This window comes from Corvus moneduloides, chromosome 1, assembly GCF_009650955.1.
Source record: "Corvus moneduloides isolate bCorMon1 chromosome 1, bCorMon1.pri, whole genome shotgun sequence".
Taxonomy (NCBI): domain Eukaryota; kingdom Metazoa; phylum Chordata; class Aves; order Passeriformes; family Corvidae; genus Corvus; species Corvus moneduloides.
In genome coordinates this window covers 129,100,378-129,115,616 of record NC_045476.1, presented here as the reverse complement: position 1 = coordinate 129,115,616, position 15,239 = coordinate 129,100,378, and the positions used below count along the sequence as shown (strand labels likewise).

Sequence of the window (15,239 nt, the reverse complement as noted above, 5' to 3'; positions counted from 1 at the left end):
GTTGTTTTCATGATCAGCCAGAACAGGTGTATATTTTTAAGGCCACAGCAACAAAGTTCTCTGAAACACAGAATTAGTATCATGTTTGTATTAGAATCTTACTTAAGGAGATTTTGACTTGTTGAATCACTTATTTTCCTTAAATTACTTCAAAGTAGGTTACCTATTCTCTTGAAAAAATCCTAACAAATACTTCCATGATTTATAGTTAGTTTCTTCATGAAGCAGTTATTAATTTGGATCAAAACCTCTAATATAGATTTTGTAAGATTAATGAGTATCATGAACTTATTAACAAAAGAAACTTATTATACACACAACATGGTGATGTTCCTTTGGCAGCCAAAGGGAATTTTAGTCAGAGATGAGAAGAAGGATAAATTTGACTTATTGTACTTCCTTTTTTTTTCTGCTTTCAAATAATTTTCCTCCTTTCTGTAATTTAAAACTTCACATCTACGTCTTACATCTCTCTCTGATAGCACTGTAATACTGAGTTATAATTTCCCTAGGACAAATACATAACTCCAGGGAAGTTATAGCAACAGAGATCAGACAACAAAAGACCTGAAAGGCCCCACACGCTTTTAGGTTACATTGAATGTTTTCTTGCACCTTTCCCTAGCAACCCCAACACCAGTAAGAGTATTTCAAGCTTCATAATCATCTGTCCTGACTTGCTTACAATATGGTGAGTTTACTTCATTCTTTGTTCCCAAACATACTGATCCAAATTCTGATCTCATGCACCTTGACTTACTGACTCCACAAGTTCTGCACTCCTTTGTACTGCTGTAAAATCCAACGCTTTTTCAGCACCTAAATATAAAGCCAGGAATTTTTTACTTATTCCATTTGTCGTACTAATGTCTTTTACAAATATAAAAATATTAAAACTGTGCCAGAAAAACTCCTAGTGTATTCACAAGTACAGAGACAAAAAGATGCCAGTTTTCCAGTACAAACTGTACTGGTTAATATAATGATAAAATTATATGAAATAAATATTATTAAAAAATATACTGGCAAAAGTACTCTTTATCTGGAAAAATTCATCAGCCTTAGCTACACACACTACCTTCCTAATGAAGATCAGATTTTAAAAGAAGTTTATATGACTTTTAGATCAATGAACTCTAGAAGAAAAATGTCTTAGCTCTATCGGAGGAGGATCCTCTAACAGAGGATTGTGAATTTGGTGAGCAGTGAGAGTGGCTGCCACCTCTGAAGCAACAACAGAAAAGCTCTGCAGCATGCCACCTGGTTATATTAAGAAATCAGTGTCATAGTTTCTGTTTTCTCCATACACTAAAATACAGGAAGCATCTGCATTGAAGAGAAATGAAGCATGAGGACTATTGGATTATCCTGCAGAACATTATCTAGGAAGGCAGACATTTCCAAAAGTACACTATAAGACTACATTAATAAATACAGATATTTAATACAATTTCTGAATAAAACGTAGGAATATAAGCTTAATGACACAATCAGCATGCTTCCCAACACAGATTTATAATTCCTTTAAATCCACTTTAAAGGGGTGATGCAAGGCTATCAGGCAGGAGTATGTTGTTACTACCTGGAATTCTATTCATGCGAGATATAAAGCATTTGTATCATTTGAATTTAACCGTGATCTAAGACAAAGTTAATCTAAAATAACTTCATTTTCACCAATACCATTCAAACCACACTCTGTTTCTTGCTTTTGGACTCACTTCCTTAAGGACACTATTTCTCAGTGCTTACACACTAGAACACAGCAAATTACTTGAAAATTCCTAAACCAGTAGCTAAAAATGGATTTTGGTTGACATCCATTCTCCTTCTGCAAATTAAACACACTATTTTGCAGTCACTCTTGGAGATTTTTGTGGAAAGTTTCCATGTCACCAATAGATAATGCACAGCATAATGTTTTCAGCTGGTAATACTAGAATATGCACTTGCTGAGCAAAACTTACACATTGACACAGCGTACAAAATAATCTTTTTTGTGTGCTGTTTGCCTTTTCAAAATGTCTGAATGCAGGTCTTTGTGCCTTTAAATAAGTACACTCTGCAGCTATTTCTGAGGAGAACCAAAAGTGGAAATATATTTCCCAGAGTAAGGAATCCATAAAGAGACTGAATTATCTAATCCTTTTACAAGATGGGGAATTAAGCCATTCTTATGGCAATCTTTTATCTGCTGCTGGCTTCAAACCATTATCTCACAGGAGAAAAATTACAGTCTTTGTCAGTCTTTTCAGACTTAACACTCTTTTTTCTCCTGTGAACCATTTTTTCTAGGACTTATGAAAGAGTTTTGTGTGTGAGTGTGCATTTGTGTCTTTAAGAGCTATATTAAACCGCTATCCAGAGCCTCAAATTATGACCAACAGGCTTCCCCAAGCTCACGATCTCCTGGCTTCCTTCCTATATCTTTTTCACCCAGAAGAAACTGCTGTGGCAAATACACATCACAGTGTTGCACAAAACAGAAAGAATCTATAAACATTGCCATAGAGAATTAGCTTGCAAAGCACACATCAAAGAGAGCAAAGGAAAAGAAGGGAGAAAAGCTTGGTAAAGCACTTGTCTCTTTAAATTATTGAGGGGGTTAAATGGGTTTTGTAGAGGAAAAGAGAAAGAGATGTCTTGACAAGACCTACAAATGAAGGACAGAATGAAGAGGATGCTTCCCTCCACTAAATTGAGAGACAGCAGAATAATTTTCAGGAGCAGCAAAATAATATTAATTTCATATTCAAATATGCTCTTACTGCTTTCGTTTTTACTAATCAAGACTAATACATTCAAAAGATCTAAAAAATCCTTTATATCTGCTGTTAGAATTTCTCCATGGCACTTTTAAATGTTCACAAGTGCACCAACCTGCTCAAACCAGTTCTCTCTTTCAACAGCCAGCCTGAAATAAAAAAAACCCCTTAGGTACTGTTGAACAATAGTTCTTACAAAAGATATTCTAGTGACACCTCATCAATTCACAGCATCTTATGCTGCACTCTTCCTGCATAACCAAAACCAGATATTAATACCCTGTCAGTTAAGTTACAGCAGGGCTATCTCCAGATAAAACTGGTGCACTGCCACATCTCCAAAACCAGACTTATCATGAGAAGATGTATGTATAAGATGTAACTCACATGCAAATTTTATGTACCTAGTGCTCAAGTTTCAAGTCTAAGCCTATTTTCACTAACATGTAAACACTTCTCCTTCTCCAAACAAATGGAAGTCTTCCATTATTTTTATGCTGATTGACAGCTATTTAGGTCAAAAACAACAAGTCTACCCCATATGTGCAGACTATAAGGAAATAAAATAGCTGTTAAATCTAACACAGAGGGAAATACATCATCTGAAAACACTGGTCACTTCACAGCTTACATAATTTTTGATAACAGATGATATTTTTATTTTCACAATATTTTGTGGAACTTCCAATAGGACTGAAATTATTGCTTGTTGAATTTACCAAGTGGGAAATTCATGCAAAAAAAAGAGGGAGGAAAGAAGTCTGATCTTTCCAAGATTTCTGTCTAATCACTTCATGTAAATCTCCTGTCTTACATTGTTCCCTTCCCAAGACACTGTTAAGATTTTGAAAATAGAGAGACTTTGGCCATTCTTCCAAAACACACATTCATTGTGAGTTTGCCATGAAACTAATTAAGGTCTAGGACTAAAATTATACTATCTTGTGCATTTCAGAGGTCATCCATGAACCCAAAAAGTAATTTGAAATCACACAGATATTCTCCATTTTGCATACAGTAAGATGTTCTAAAGAAACAGAAGACAGTGAAAGAAATGGCAAGCCAGTGTGTTACTCTGACAACTTAGCAAGTCAGGCTACCAAATCTTGAAAATTTATTTATGGTCTCTGTCTCTGATAACCACTAAGGCTAGTAAAAATATTTTCTGAATGACTTTCTTCTTCAGTGTTTTTTCTCTTGTTTTGAAAGAATAGGATACTAAAGTGGTACACCACTCCAGGAAGGGAAAGATAAAGTGATTTTAGCTGTACTTAGCACTTAGAAAATCCAAAGACAATGAACACATTATCATCGTTATTTATGCATCAAAATTGGGCAAATTAATCGCTGCCCAAACTCAGCTCATCAAAAAAGCGAAGTGAAAATATACCTTTTTTTTAACACAGCTTTTTTTTCCCTGTAATTATTTTTGTTTTTCTACTTTATAAGAAGTTCCAACTAGCCAAAGGAAAAATATGGGGTTTGTTCTCAATTTTCCAAAGTGAAAGGAGATTTTAAAAATTTATAAAGCACTACCATATGGAGTTTAATTTACTTGTTTGCCACTATTAAAAGGAAAAATATGCAAATAAAATATTTTGTTTAAGACAAAGTCTGTGAAGCTGGCACAAACAAACATGAGGAAAATTCAACTCTTTTAAACAAGGGGTCCAATAAAACTAAGGTTACAAAAAAATAGATAAAGAAAAAAGAACGTAAAATAGTGACCTGATTCATCTGGAATGTTTAGTACTTTCTTCACTATAATAATAGCCACTTAGAAATAATACACAGTCAGATAATATGAAATGCCTGACAGGAAAGGAAAAAAAAATGTGTATATAATCAAAAGTTTTGATACGATTTGAAGACATAAACCTCCTCAAAGTTTGTACATGAACACTAATCACAGAATTTTTCCACCAACATTCATTCTGTACCAACCACTTCAGTTTGGAAACAGTTTTTTTCCCTTGGTACTTTGAAGTAATTTGTTCCCAGATTTCAGGAAAATTAACAAACCAGAAATTTCTGCCAGAAACTGAGTCACTACACTGGCCTTACCACTACTGGGCAGACATACAAAGACTATTCTTTATGCAAATACATGTACAAAACCACACATTTACCTGTGCCCATTCCCCAGTATTACATCACAGTGTACAGAGCCAAGCAAGGGATTATATGGAGAACTTGAGAGGTTATTCTTTCTGACACATCTGTGTATTATTGATTAATAATAATAATAATATTAGAGTCTATTAAGAAAAACAGGCAGTTATTTTATATTCACTGTAATCAGGTTTTCTCCTAATTCCATCACCCCTTAACACTGCAGTTAAAGAGATGATTATAGTTCATGTAAACATACCTGAACTACCTTTAAATTAGCATCTGCAGATTTCCTTCACAGAGCAGTTTTGACAATTCATGTAGCAGCTGAGGAATATTTGCACATGCAGAACTTTTCCTGCTAGAATTCAATGCAGACATAGCCTTTTATGATGTCACCCAGGCAGCACATACTGTAACATACGGTCAGGATAAGGGGAAAACAGTCCATGGAGTTTCAATGTCATTTAGTCCTGCATGCATTTTCAAGGTATTACCCCCTTTGAGGTGACTGATGCCAGAATGGCTCTGTTTGGGAAAGAAATCTTACAGTCTGACTTGAACAGCAGCAGTCTGCTGAAAACAGAGCAGAAGCATCTACTGTGATGGCTTAGTCTAATCTGGCAGAACATAAACCTAGACCACCTGCCAAAAAAATGCACCAGAAACAAAAGTTACACCCTTCCTTCTTCCAGGACCTATGCCATCTACAGGGGATGCCAGAGGTTGCCCCTTTCTCACCCTACCTAATCAGCCTCTATCCCGATGTTGCATGGTGCAGTATCCATTCCCTGATACCCTTCCATCCCCAGTTCTAGAGTTATTTCGGGATTACATGCCTGGACAAGGTAGGAGAACCCATCTCATTTCAAAACACAAGTCAGCCATGAAAATGGTTTCTGTTCAGGGAACACAATGACAAACAGAGCAGACTATTCATAGACAATAAGGAAGGGATCTTGTGCAGAGTGGAAGTTGAGGAAGATCAGCAGGCTTCCTTCCTTTACTTGAGGAAATCTTCCAGGACTCCATTATCGTTGTCCATTTTTTAAATGTAGTTTTTAATCAGTATTTATGATCTTACTCATAGGGGTTATTAATTTCATTAATTTTTCTCTTTGTTGTCTGAAGTTTCAAGAGTGTTGTCTGATTACAATGCATACAGTAAAATGGCTTTTTAACAGCAGTTTTTCCCTATTTACAGACATCTGCTTTTCTGCTTTTGATAGTTAAACTAGATTCACTTGTCCAGCTTCAGACTATTTTCTTCACAGCTCATTATCAAGTTTTCCACCAAATGCTTCTTTATGACCTCAAGTCTCATTAGTATTGCTAGAGCTTTGTGATACTGAGATAAAGCACGTCCATACAAACTCTAAGATTATAAAATGGTTGAAGCTAGATTAACACCATAGAGTTCCCCAGCCAACCAATTAATTCCTGTTCTTTTCTAGAGATATATGAGGGCCAATTCAAACAACAGTTCCATAGTTTCCACCATTAATCTGAAGTTTATGACAAATTATAGCTGGCTCCTTCAATTCTTCTGTCTCCTCCCCTGTAGGTTCCTGGGCTGTGTGTCATGAAGATCTGCTCAAAGTCCAGTGGTGTATGGCAGTGAACTAATATGTGATTCTTAAATTTCATATAGTACCACACAGTTTATATGATTATATCCCAGGTATGCAGGGACATAGTGGAGACTACTGGAGAAAACCAGACTTAAAAAGATCCAAATTGTTAAAGAAAAGGTAACTGGTAAATAAACAAGCTAACTTGAAGACTGTTTGGAGGACAAGACATCCTAAAGGAGTAAAACTCACAGATGATGCGCAGGGTAACAATGAAGGTTTCACAGGCAAGGCAGACTGGCATGAGAATTTTTGAGTACTTTCTTCAAACTAAGTTTTCCAAAAATATCTATAATGGCAGCATACACAGAGCACCTCATTTATTCTACATTAACAGCTCAAGGATACAAGTTACTACACTTGAACTGTACTCCACATCCCATGGTGACAGTAAGAAAAGCCTCATTTATTTTTTTTTAATGTATAGATGTAATTTGTTTGTTTATACCTATATTTTTGATTCCTCTAATATGTTAAAAGGCCTTACTACACTGTCCTTTTGCTTTAGCTAATCTTAAAATATTAACTAAAACATTGCATCTCAAACCCACATTTGTATGCGACTAGTGCTCCTTCCCAACATTCTTGTTCAGAAGCCTTCAAGCTTGTGGCACAGTATGTTTTCTATAATCCCATTTCTTTTTTAATCACATGCAACCCCTTTTTTGTATTCTATTGATGTTAAAAAGAATGAATGCAGCCCTTGCGCTATTAAAAACAAAAAGCTTCTTACTTTCAGGAAAGCATTGGCAAGACTCCACAAGAACAAGATTTAACTTTTGAGCATGGCAGTGGGCATACAAGGCTAATGGGTGGTCCTTAAAAAAAAGAAAAAAGAAAAAGAAAACCCCCTGTAATTCATTCAATAGTACATTAATATTATCTTTTACCTTATGGTTGATTAAATTCTTGCAAAACGCTCAATGTGCAAATAACAATACAGATGAGAAATATGGAAGTGTTGTTTGGCTTTCACAAATTGTCATTTAAATCTCTATTTAACCCATACAAGTTTTGCTAATGTGTGAGGATGTTTTATGATTCATTGGCCAAACCTGAAATTCATTTGTTTTGCCTGTATGTGAGAAAGGATTCACAAAAACATGTTACAGAATGAGTCAGTCTATTTTTTAAGTCAGTCAGACCAACTGTGCCCTTAGAAAAAGAAGGAATTATTACAACAATTTTGCTCAAATAATCTAAATACAGATCTGTTTTACTAGAAGTGTCCTTGCTAATTTTTCAGGCTAAATAGAAAAAAGCAAACCTTCTAAATACAGGGTGGGGGTTTTTTGTAGCCTTTTTTCTGTATCTATAAACCTTGTTTTGTTCCACCTTGTGAATGATGTCACCCCTTTATTTAGATGACTTAATATGCTACTTAACTTGCCCTGTAGTCCAAGAGCAGCTATGGGAATAACATTGTTCTGGGAGCTACTTCCCCTTTTGAAAAACCTCTTAAAGCTGTTATCCATCTGCATTTCGCTCATCGTGTGTGAAACATCTATACAGAAAACAGTAAGCTCTCTGTTTCTTACAGTTATATGCCAGACTACAAACCAATTTATACTCCAGTAGAATTAACCCTTCCTTTAATTTCTCATCTCCCTCTGGGAATTTTTTTGCAGGCGGTGTTGGTTTTTTGGGGTTCTGGTGGTTTTGGGAAGATTGTTTCAGTTTTTTAAATCATAAGCTGTAAAAACTGATTTGGTGTGATAGCTTCAAAGAATTCCCCATTTTTATTTCCTAGATGTCTGGGTGGAGAACTTTATCTTCTTTAAAAATAACTGACCTGGTCTGTGATAACTATCTACCTATTTATTATTTGAAGATGATTGGTGAAATTATCATGATTGAAGGTTAAAAATCAGTTTCTAAAAAAACTTACAAGTTTGGGAGTTTTATTCTAGTTCAATTATGTCAATTCTGAGTCTCATTTCTTATGATTCACAAACAAATTTGTACTTTTGTCTAAGAGACTTAGGGCAAGTGAGAATATTTTCCCAAATACAGTGCCTCAACACCATTGCAGGTTTCCTCCACAATATAAACTGGATTTAGTTGGCCTTGTAACAAAGTTGGTTTTTATCTCTAACTATAGTCACTTCCATTTGGCATTCCTTTTTTGTGGTACAAAGGGAAGGAGCTAAACTGGAGCAAAATGAAGTCTGATCACAAGTATCTCAGCATGGAGTAAACCATTGGTTCAGTCCATTCTTCTCACAAGTCACTGTGCTCTCATTGTAGGAAGCTCCAGAAGCCACAGAAATATAAGACATATAGCTGCACCCTACTGCAGGTGGTTTTATTTGGTATACAAAATGAAACCAGCACTCTTCTCAGGCTAAGGTAACCTACACATAGCCATAGACCTGCTCACTCTAATTCTCAAATAATGAGGAGGCTAACGATCTATGGCAAGAAAATGTAATCCTAGAAGCAGGAGTGTCCAAAACTTACACACTATTTTAATGACAAAGTAGGGTGGAACTTTGATAAGAATATTTGTCCTTTCCAAGTGGGAAACAAAATATTAAGCCAAATTAATTAAAGCTAGTACTGAAAACCTCCTTTGATTGTTTAAATAAACCTCTCTCAGAAAAGCTCCAATATACCCAAGAAAGTGGGGGAATGTCTGAAGGAGGTGTCATAGAAGGTAAATTGACTGGAGAGTAATCAGAGCAAAATATTTAAAAAAATACAGCAAGGTGAAAGAAATCAATTACGCAAATGCATGAGTAAAATTCAACTTTTTGTCTGAGCCATGAAGCACGTTTTCTAACATTTGGAACTTTGCCAATTAAATTTCAAGTAAAAAGTCGTTATTTCTCCTAATGACAGCCAAAATACCTTCAGCAACCCTAATTTGCTAATCTGACTTGACAAACCCTATTATCTACAGAACACTACTGCCATTAACAGCTCAATTAATTTCAAATCACTTTGTACAACTGAAAAATGAGTAACATTAAGAGGAAATATATCTGTTTAATTGTAAGAAAAAGCATGCATAACAACTTATATTGACTTCTTTTTCAATTGTATTCAAACATGTCTACAATCAAATCACATAGTATTTATATATACACTGTACAGCACACAGGACTACTTAGAAAATCGAATATGAAAACACAAAAATATAATTTCTAAAACAAATTAATACACTACTAGGTTCTGTATGACCTTACATCAAATACTAGCCTTTGTCATTACAATGGAAACAAATGCCAACACTGAGAAACTGAGTCAGTGAGATGATCCAAACACTCAGACTAATTTTATAGAGCAGTATTTTCAATGGCCATATTACTAACTAACAGAAAATCTAATTGGTCTTGAAACCAAACAGGAAGAAAACTGTCTTCATGTCTTACAAGCCACTTGTTCTATGCAACTGTCTGTACCCACTACTTCAGCTGCTCCCGACAAAAACCCTGTGAAGGTACTGAAGGGAGAGCTAACTGTACTAATAACTGTCTTGAAGAGAGGAAAGGTGTCCTCAGTAAGAAGGAAGGAATGCTCCAAAAGAATGGATAGACTTTATCGCCTTGAAGAAAAAATGAGCTTCCTCACTACTGAATACAATAGAAATACCCATTTTTCTCTTTTGATTTCCCTTGCTCCTGATGAGATTGTGTATTTTTTTAATTCCTTCAAAGTTTAAAGAAACTGCTAAACTGCAACTAGAGTGAAAAGAATCAGTCATGGTAGGCATCATCTAGTTCTTCACTAACTTCCTTAAACATGGTAGGAAAATTAATGAAGGTGTATAGGCAAAATAAAACACTGTTTTGCGTTCTCTGATAAGTGAAGTGACAAAAGGAATTTTGTGAGATCTTTCTCTCCCAGCTCATATTTTAGAGGGCAGAATCGTTTATTACAGGCAGCTAAAGAACAATAGCAATAGCCAAGGTTGCTAGGTTTAGCTCAAGATCTGAGCTGTTTGTTCCCTGGTGTGCAGGATTGAGAGAATATATAGTATCTCGGCACCCTGCTGTTAGCAGCTACTTTAGGGAATTCAAAATTTAATTAACCTCCATAGTAATCCATAAAAGATGTTATGTAAGTTCAGAACGACCATTTAGAAAACTTAAGGTTTCTGTATTCCTTACCTTTCTACTTGTTAATCCATGGACAACGGATGGCAGATGAAAAAATGTGCCACACATTCATGTAGGTAGTTGTTTGGAAACATTTTACAACATAAGCAATTTGTTTGTATGAATTGGGAAGAATCCCATGACTCGCTTGTTTGCTCTTTTTGCTCTTTTCTTAAAGCATAAGGCCACACTGCTGACAAGCAAAACTCTAGAATTACAAGGCCATCCTGTCACTGCTACTCTGACAGTGCTGTGAGCCGAAGTTCCCTGAGGCTCCACAACCCTGCTAAAGAGATGCTGTTGCACGAGTGATTCATTATGCCTGTAGTTATGCTTCCAGAGCATCAGAAAATGTCTTGAAGCCCCTCTGTCTACATAAGTGCTTTAGAAAACTAGTAATTTATGAGAAAAATGGGGGAAAAAAGTAGAAAAAAGTAGGGTGGCATATGGCCAAACTTTTGACTTAATTTCACCACAGGTTGCTTTTTATTTACAAGCGGCTAATCCGCTCTCAAACTACACAATAGAGCAGCCATTGGCAAAGGCAGGCAGATAAAATTGGCATGCCTCTGTATTGTTCTTGTTAATCTGAACCATTAACAGAAGGGTGAGAAGGCTAGTTTTGTCATTTAAACAGGCTTAAATCCTTTCTCCAAATGAGCTTTTGTCTACATAGAAGAATTCATCCAGGAAATTTAAGGGGTTTCTGTTAGTGTTGCATTCTCGAGTTGACTAAGCTACAGGAATACCAACCTGTTTATTTGGCCTTCATACTGTAAATGCAAAAATTATTTCCAGCTGTCAAAACCAAAAGAGGTTCAACCTGATTAAATTATTTCTCAGAGATGAAACAGGATGAGATTATAAAGTACTAAGAAGCAACTATTTGAAATCCTGAACTGCACCTGTGCAACTAAATCTCCATTTATACAGGTGCTTTTCAAATTGGATTTGAACCTTTAAATTCCCTGATTCATCCCCTGAAAAACCACAGAAGCTCAAATAACTAATGAAATTCAGAGACAGAAGGGCTTAAAATAGTTTCAAGCTGTGAAGTAAGGCCTCAGACTATGTTCTTTGATGCATTGTTGATGCGACATATCAAGCATAAACATAAGTTGCACCATTCAAATGCCAGAGGTGATAGGGTAGTCAGTAGCTAAGTAATTTTTTTTTTCTAGCACAGGAGAGGTCATCACCTGGCCCATAAGCACAATACACAGCCAAATACCTGGGGAAAAAATGCATTAGTTAGCATGATCTGGTTTTGTTTTGATTTTACCTGGCACATCTTGCACATATATTCAATGTGACCTTTGCTTGAGGCTCAGCCGTATGAGCACTTCGAGTTTGATTGAATTTGCTCCCAGAAGATACCACACTTGTTACTCCTTCCATTCTGAGATCATCAAGATCCTCTGCAACAAGACAGAACGATGGGATGAACACATGGTTAAATTTTGTAGCAATAAAGGAGCCTCACCTGTAGAATCACTAAAAAATGGAACTGCTCAAAAATCAGGAAGAAAACACAATTACTTGCATACTAATGGGAAAAGACATTTGAGAGCATTTTTATTTTTTTATATTATCATCCTCTTATAAGGGATTCCTTTAAAAATATTCAGTATCATTTCCACATCAAACCATGTTGCATATTTTTAAAATCTTTATTTATCTGGTTCATTTCTAAAAAACTTGTCATCAAGAGATGCTGTCCAATAGCAAGACATATTGAAGACAAAAATAAATTTTTTGAGTGTATGCTACTCCTCTGTGGTTTTTTCATCATCTATTCACTTAGCTATGAAAAAATATTGCTAAAATAAAAGTGTTCTGCTAAACCCAGAAAATGTGAAATGGACAAATATATCACATTGAAAGGGACCATAACATCCATACTTAAATCTACCATATTCCTGTAATATGGGCAACTCATAATAGTAACTGAATTTTCAGCTATTGTAAAATCATTCACATTTTAAAGGGAGACTGCAGAGGTTCTCAGGGAATTTTTTTCCCAAGATCACATTGGAATAGTGTAGCTCAGTCAGATTGTAAATGTATTCTCTTGGTTTACAGTCAGGCCATTCTTTAGATATTAATCTCTATAATTTTTGCTAACACAAAACAGGCAAGTTCTCTATGCCTCATGTATCTATAAATACCAATTTTCAGTTGTTTATAAATTGATTAGACTTTAACTGAAATGTAAACTAGCAAAGCACTGGTTAGCTTCTATGAAATGACCATATACTGACCATGTAACCATTCCATGTACTGACTGATGCATATGGTTTACAGTACACAGTATGTCATCATCTACTTAAAATGTCTTCCATACATATGTTCATTTTGTAAATGTAAACATATTTCATATGTTTACATTTACAAAAGAAACCTAATGTTAAAGGATCTAAATGAAGCAGGAAGTACAATAAGATTTTAAATCCCAATATCAGATGGAGAAAAATCACAGAGAACCTTAAAATCAGAGGAGGCATATTAGAATTAATATCCAATTAAATTCAATTAGAACTTAAAATACACAAGTAATCATTATAGACACACAATGGAGAACCAAGGTGCTTTTCAGACACAAAAGAATGAGATACAATCCCCCAAATCTTTTCCTGAAATACTTCTCGTTGTCCTCTATAATTCATAGACCCTACTTTTACTGCTGTGCTTCAAACTCAGTGAAGTGTGGTAAGATTGTCAGGATTATGTCAACAACACTCTTTTGGGCAGACACGCATTTTAATATGCAACATTCAATAACAGCTAGGCTAAACTCAAATGAAAATTTTGTGACCTAAGTCCTTGAACTACATTTTCTTCTCTGTAATGTTTTATTTCACTGCTTAAGAAAACTCTCCTCCCCACCACCCCCCCACCAGCCAATTTGTTGCCTTGATATAAATTGACAACTGTACTGAAGTTTCTGTCATCATTTTACACCATTTCAACATATTTTCTGTTAAATTTCATGTATGGTTAATACACAAACTAATTCAAAGGACCTGGAAGGTTATATGATAAGAGAGCTATGAAATCAATCATCTGTGAGTCATTTCAGAAAAGGTATTCTGTATTTGGAACACATTATATATTAAAATAAATACAGTTAAATTGTGCTTTAAAGAGGTGCGAAAATCTCCATATTTTTTAACAGATGCAAACCACTGGATGAATTACAGCTTAAAAGAAATTGAAGCATATGCCTCAGGCTTTTCTCCCACTAAACAGATGTGATTTCTTTAAATAAGGTTTTCTACTGCTCTCTGCTTGATTAACTTTTGGCTCTCAGACGAGTAAGTGTTTCAACAAAGCAATGATATAGGCTGCCCTCCATGATAACTTTTATGTTTGAATTTGTATATCAAACCCATGCCTTTTTGTCATTTTTAGTCAACTACCAGCCTTTTTCTCTCAAGAGAAAATTAAGTGAAAGTTTGTCCAAGAAATGTGGATTCAAGAGCTGCCTGTAGTTGTAGCCAATAGACAAGTAGGCAGAATAGTATGCAGTATTGATTTATTGTCACATGGTGTTAGACCAACAGCAGTAATGTGCACACAAAATGCAGATTTAAAATACCAAAACCTTACATCATATACAATTGTTAATTTTTCTCACGGAATTTTCATTGATCTAATTCAACATGGGATGGAATTCGTCCATGGCAAGCTACAAAAAGCTGTTAATAATATAGCTAAGCAGAGAAGTATAATTCCATCTACCAAATCCAAAGATTAACTGTAGCATTTGATTTAATTTGATTACTGCACCTCCGCATCAGCATGGAATGATTTCAGTTTCTTCTGGATACCTCAGATTTACAGTGCAGATATTGAACTTTTTTCTCACTAAAGCAACACGGCTTTGAGAAGCTGCCTGGTTTGCAATACCCAAATGGGATTGGATGGGGATTTTTGAGTTTGTAAGCAAGTTTATATGCCATCTTCCAGATCAACCACATTCATTGTCGAAGGCCTTTAATTAAAAAAAACCCCAACAAAACGACAAAACCCGGCAGCAATAAAACAATAAATCACACAGAAGTTTGAGTACTAAACTCTGTATGTATGTGTATATATTGTTCATAATAATTCATGTATGCTTTGCAGAAAAATATTTGATCACAAATAGGAAAGTTATTAATATAAACACAATCAATGAATGCAATACAGCATTTTAAGAGTGAAAAAAAAAAGAGAACTTCAAAGGTTCAGATGTTTCTATGTACCATCGGAAAGAACCAGTCTTAGCAAAATAGGATTTCATTGAGAAGTCAATGCAGTTACAGGGTCTGGACACAGAATCTTTTCTCTTTCTTTGTATTCTTTGCTAGACCAACTAGCAATGATATAGCTGAGTGGCTCCATGATTTTATTGAGCAGCAATGAGGTAATTCACTGAGAAAAAAGAGAGAGAAAAGCCAAGCTGGTGACTGCTTGTGTCACAAAAGACAAGAATACGGTGAAACTTCTCAAATCCTTAGAAAACGGTTATTTATCTTTGTAAAGTGATAGGCTGGAAGTTCACATAAATGAAGCAATCTCATTTATGCTAATAAAAGTTTGTTATTTTAATGCATGACTGTTCACTGTATTTCTTTAATGTTCACTCT

General features: G+C 35.2%; 1 protein-coding gene across 5 annotated transcripts in view; it reads right to left on the bottom strand.

Annotated features, from left to right (window-relative positions):
* The window catches only part of C1H8orf34 (chromosome 1 C8orf34 homolog), a 152,306-nt gene that overhangs the window by 40,142 nt on the left and 96,925 nt on the right, over positions 1 to 15,239 (bottom strand). For all 5 annotated transcript variants that reach the window (XM_032127158.1, XM_032127125.1, XM_032127134.1 and 2 more), the window contains one exon: positions 11,891 to 12,026. In XM_032127158.1, coding sequence (XP_031983049.1) covers positions 11,891 to 12,026 — 136 coding nt within the window. The remainder of the gene's footprint in view (positions 1 to 11,890; positions 12,027 to 15,239) is intronic.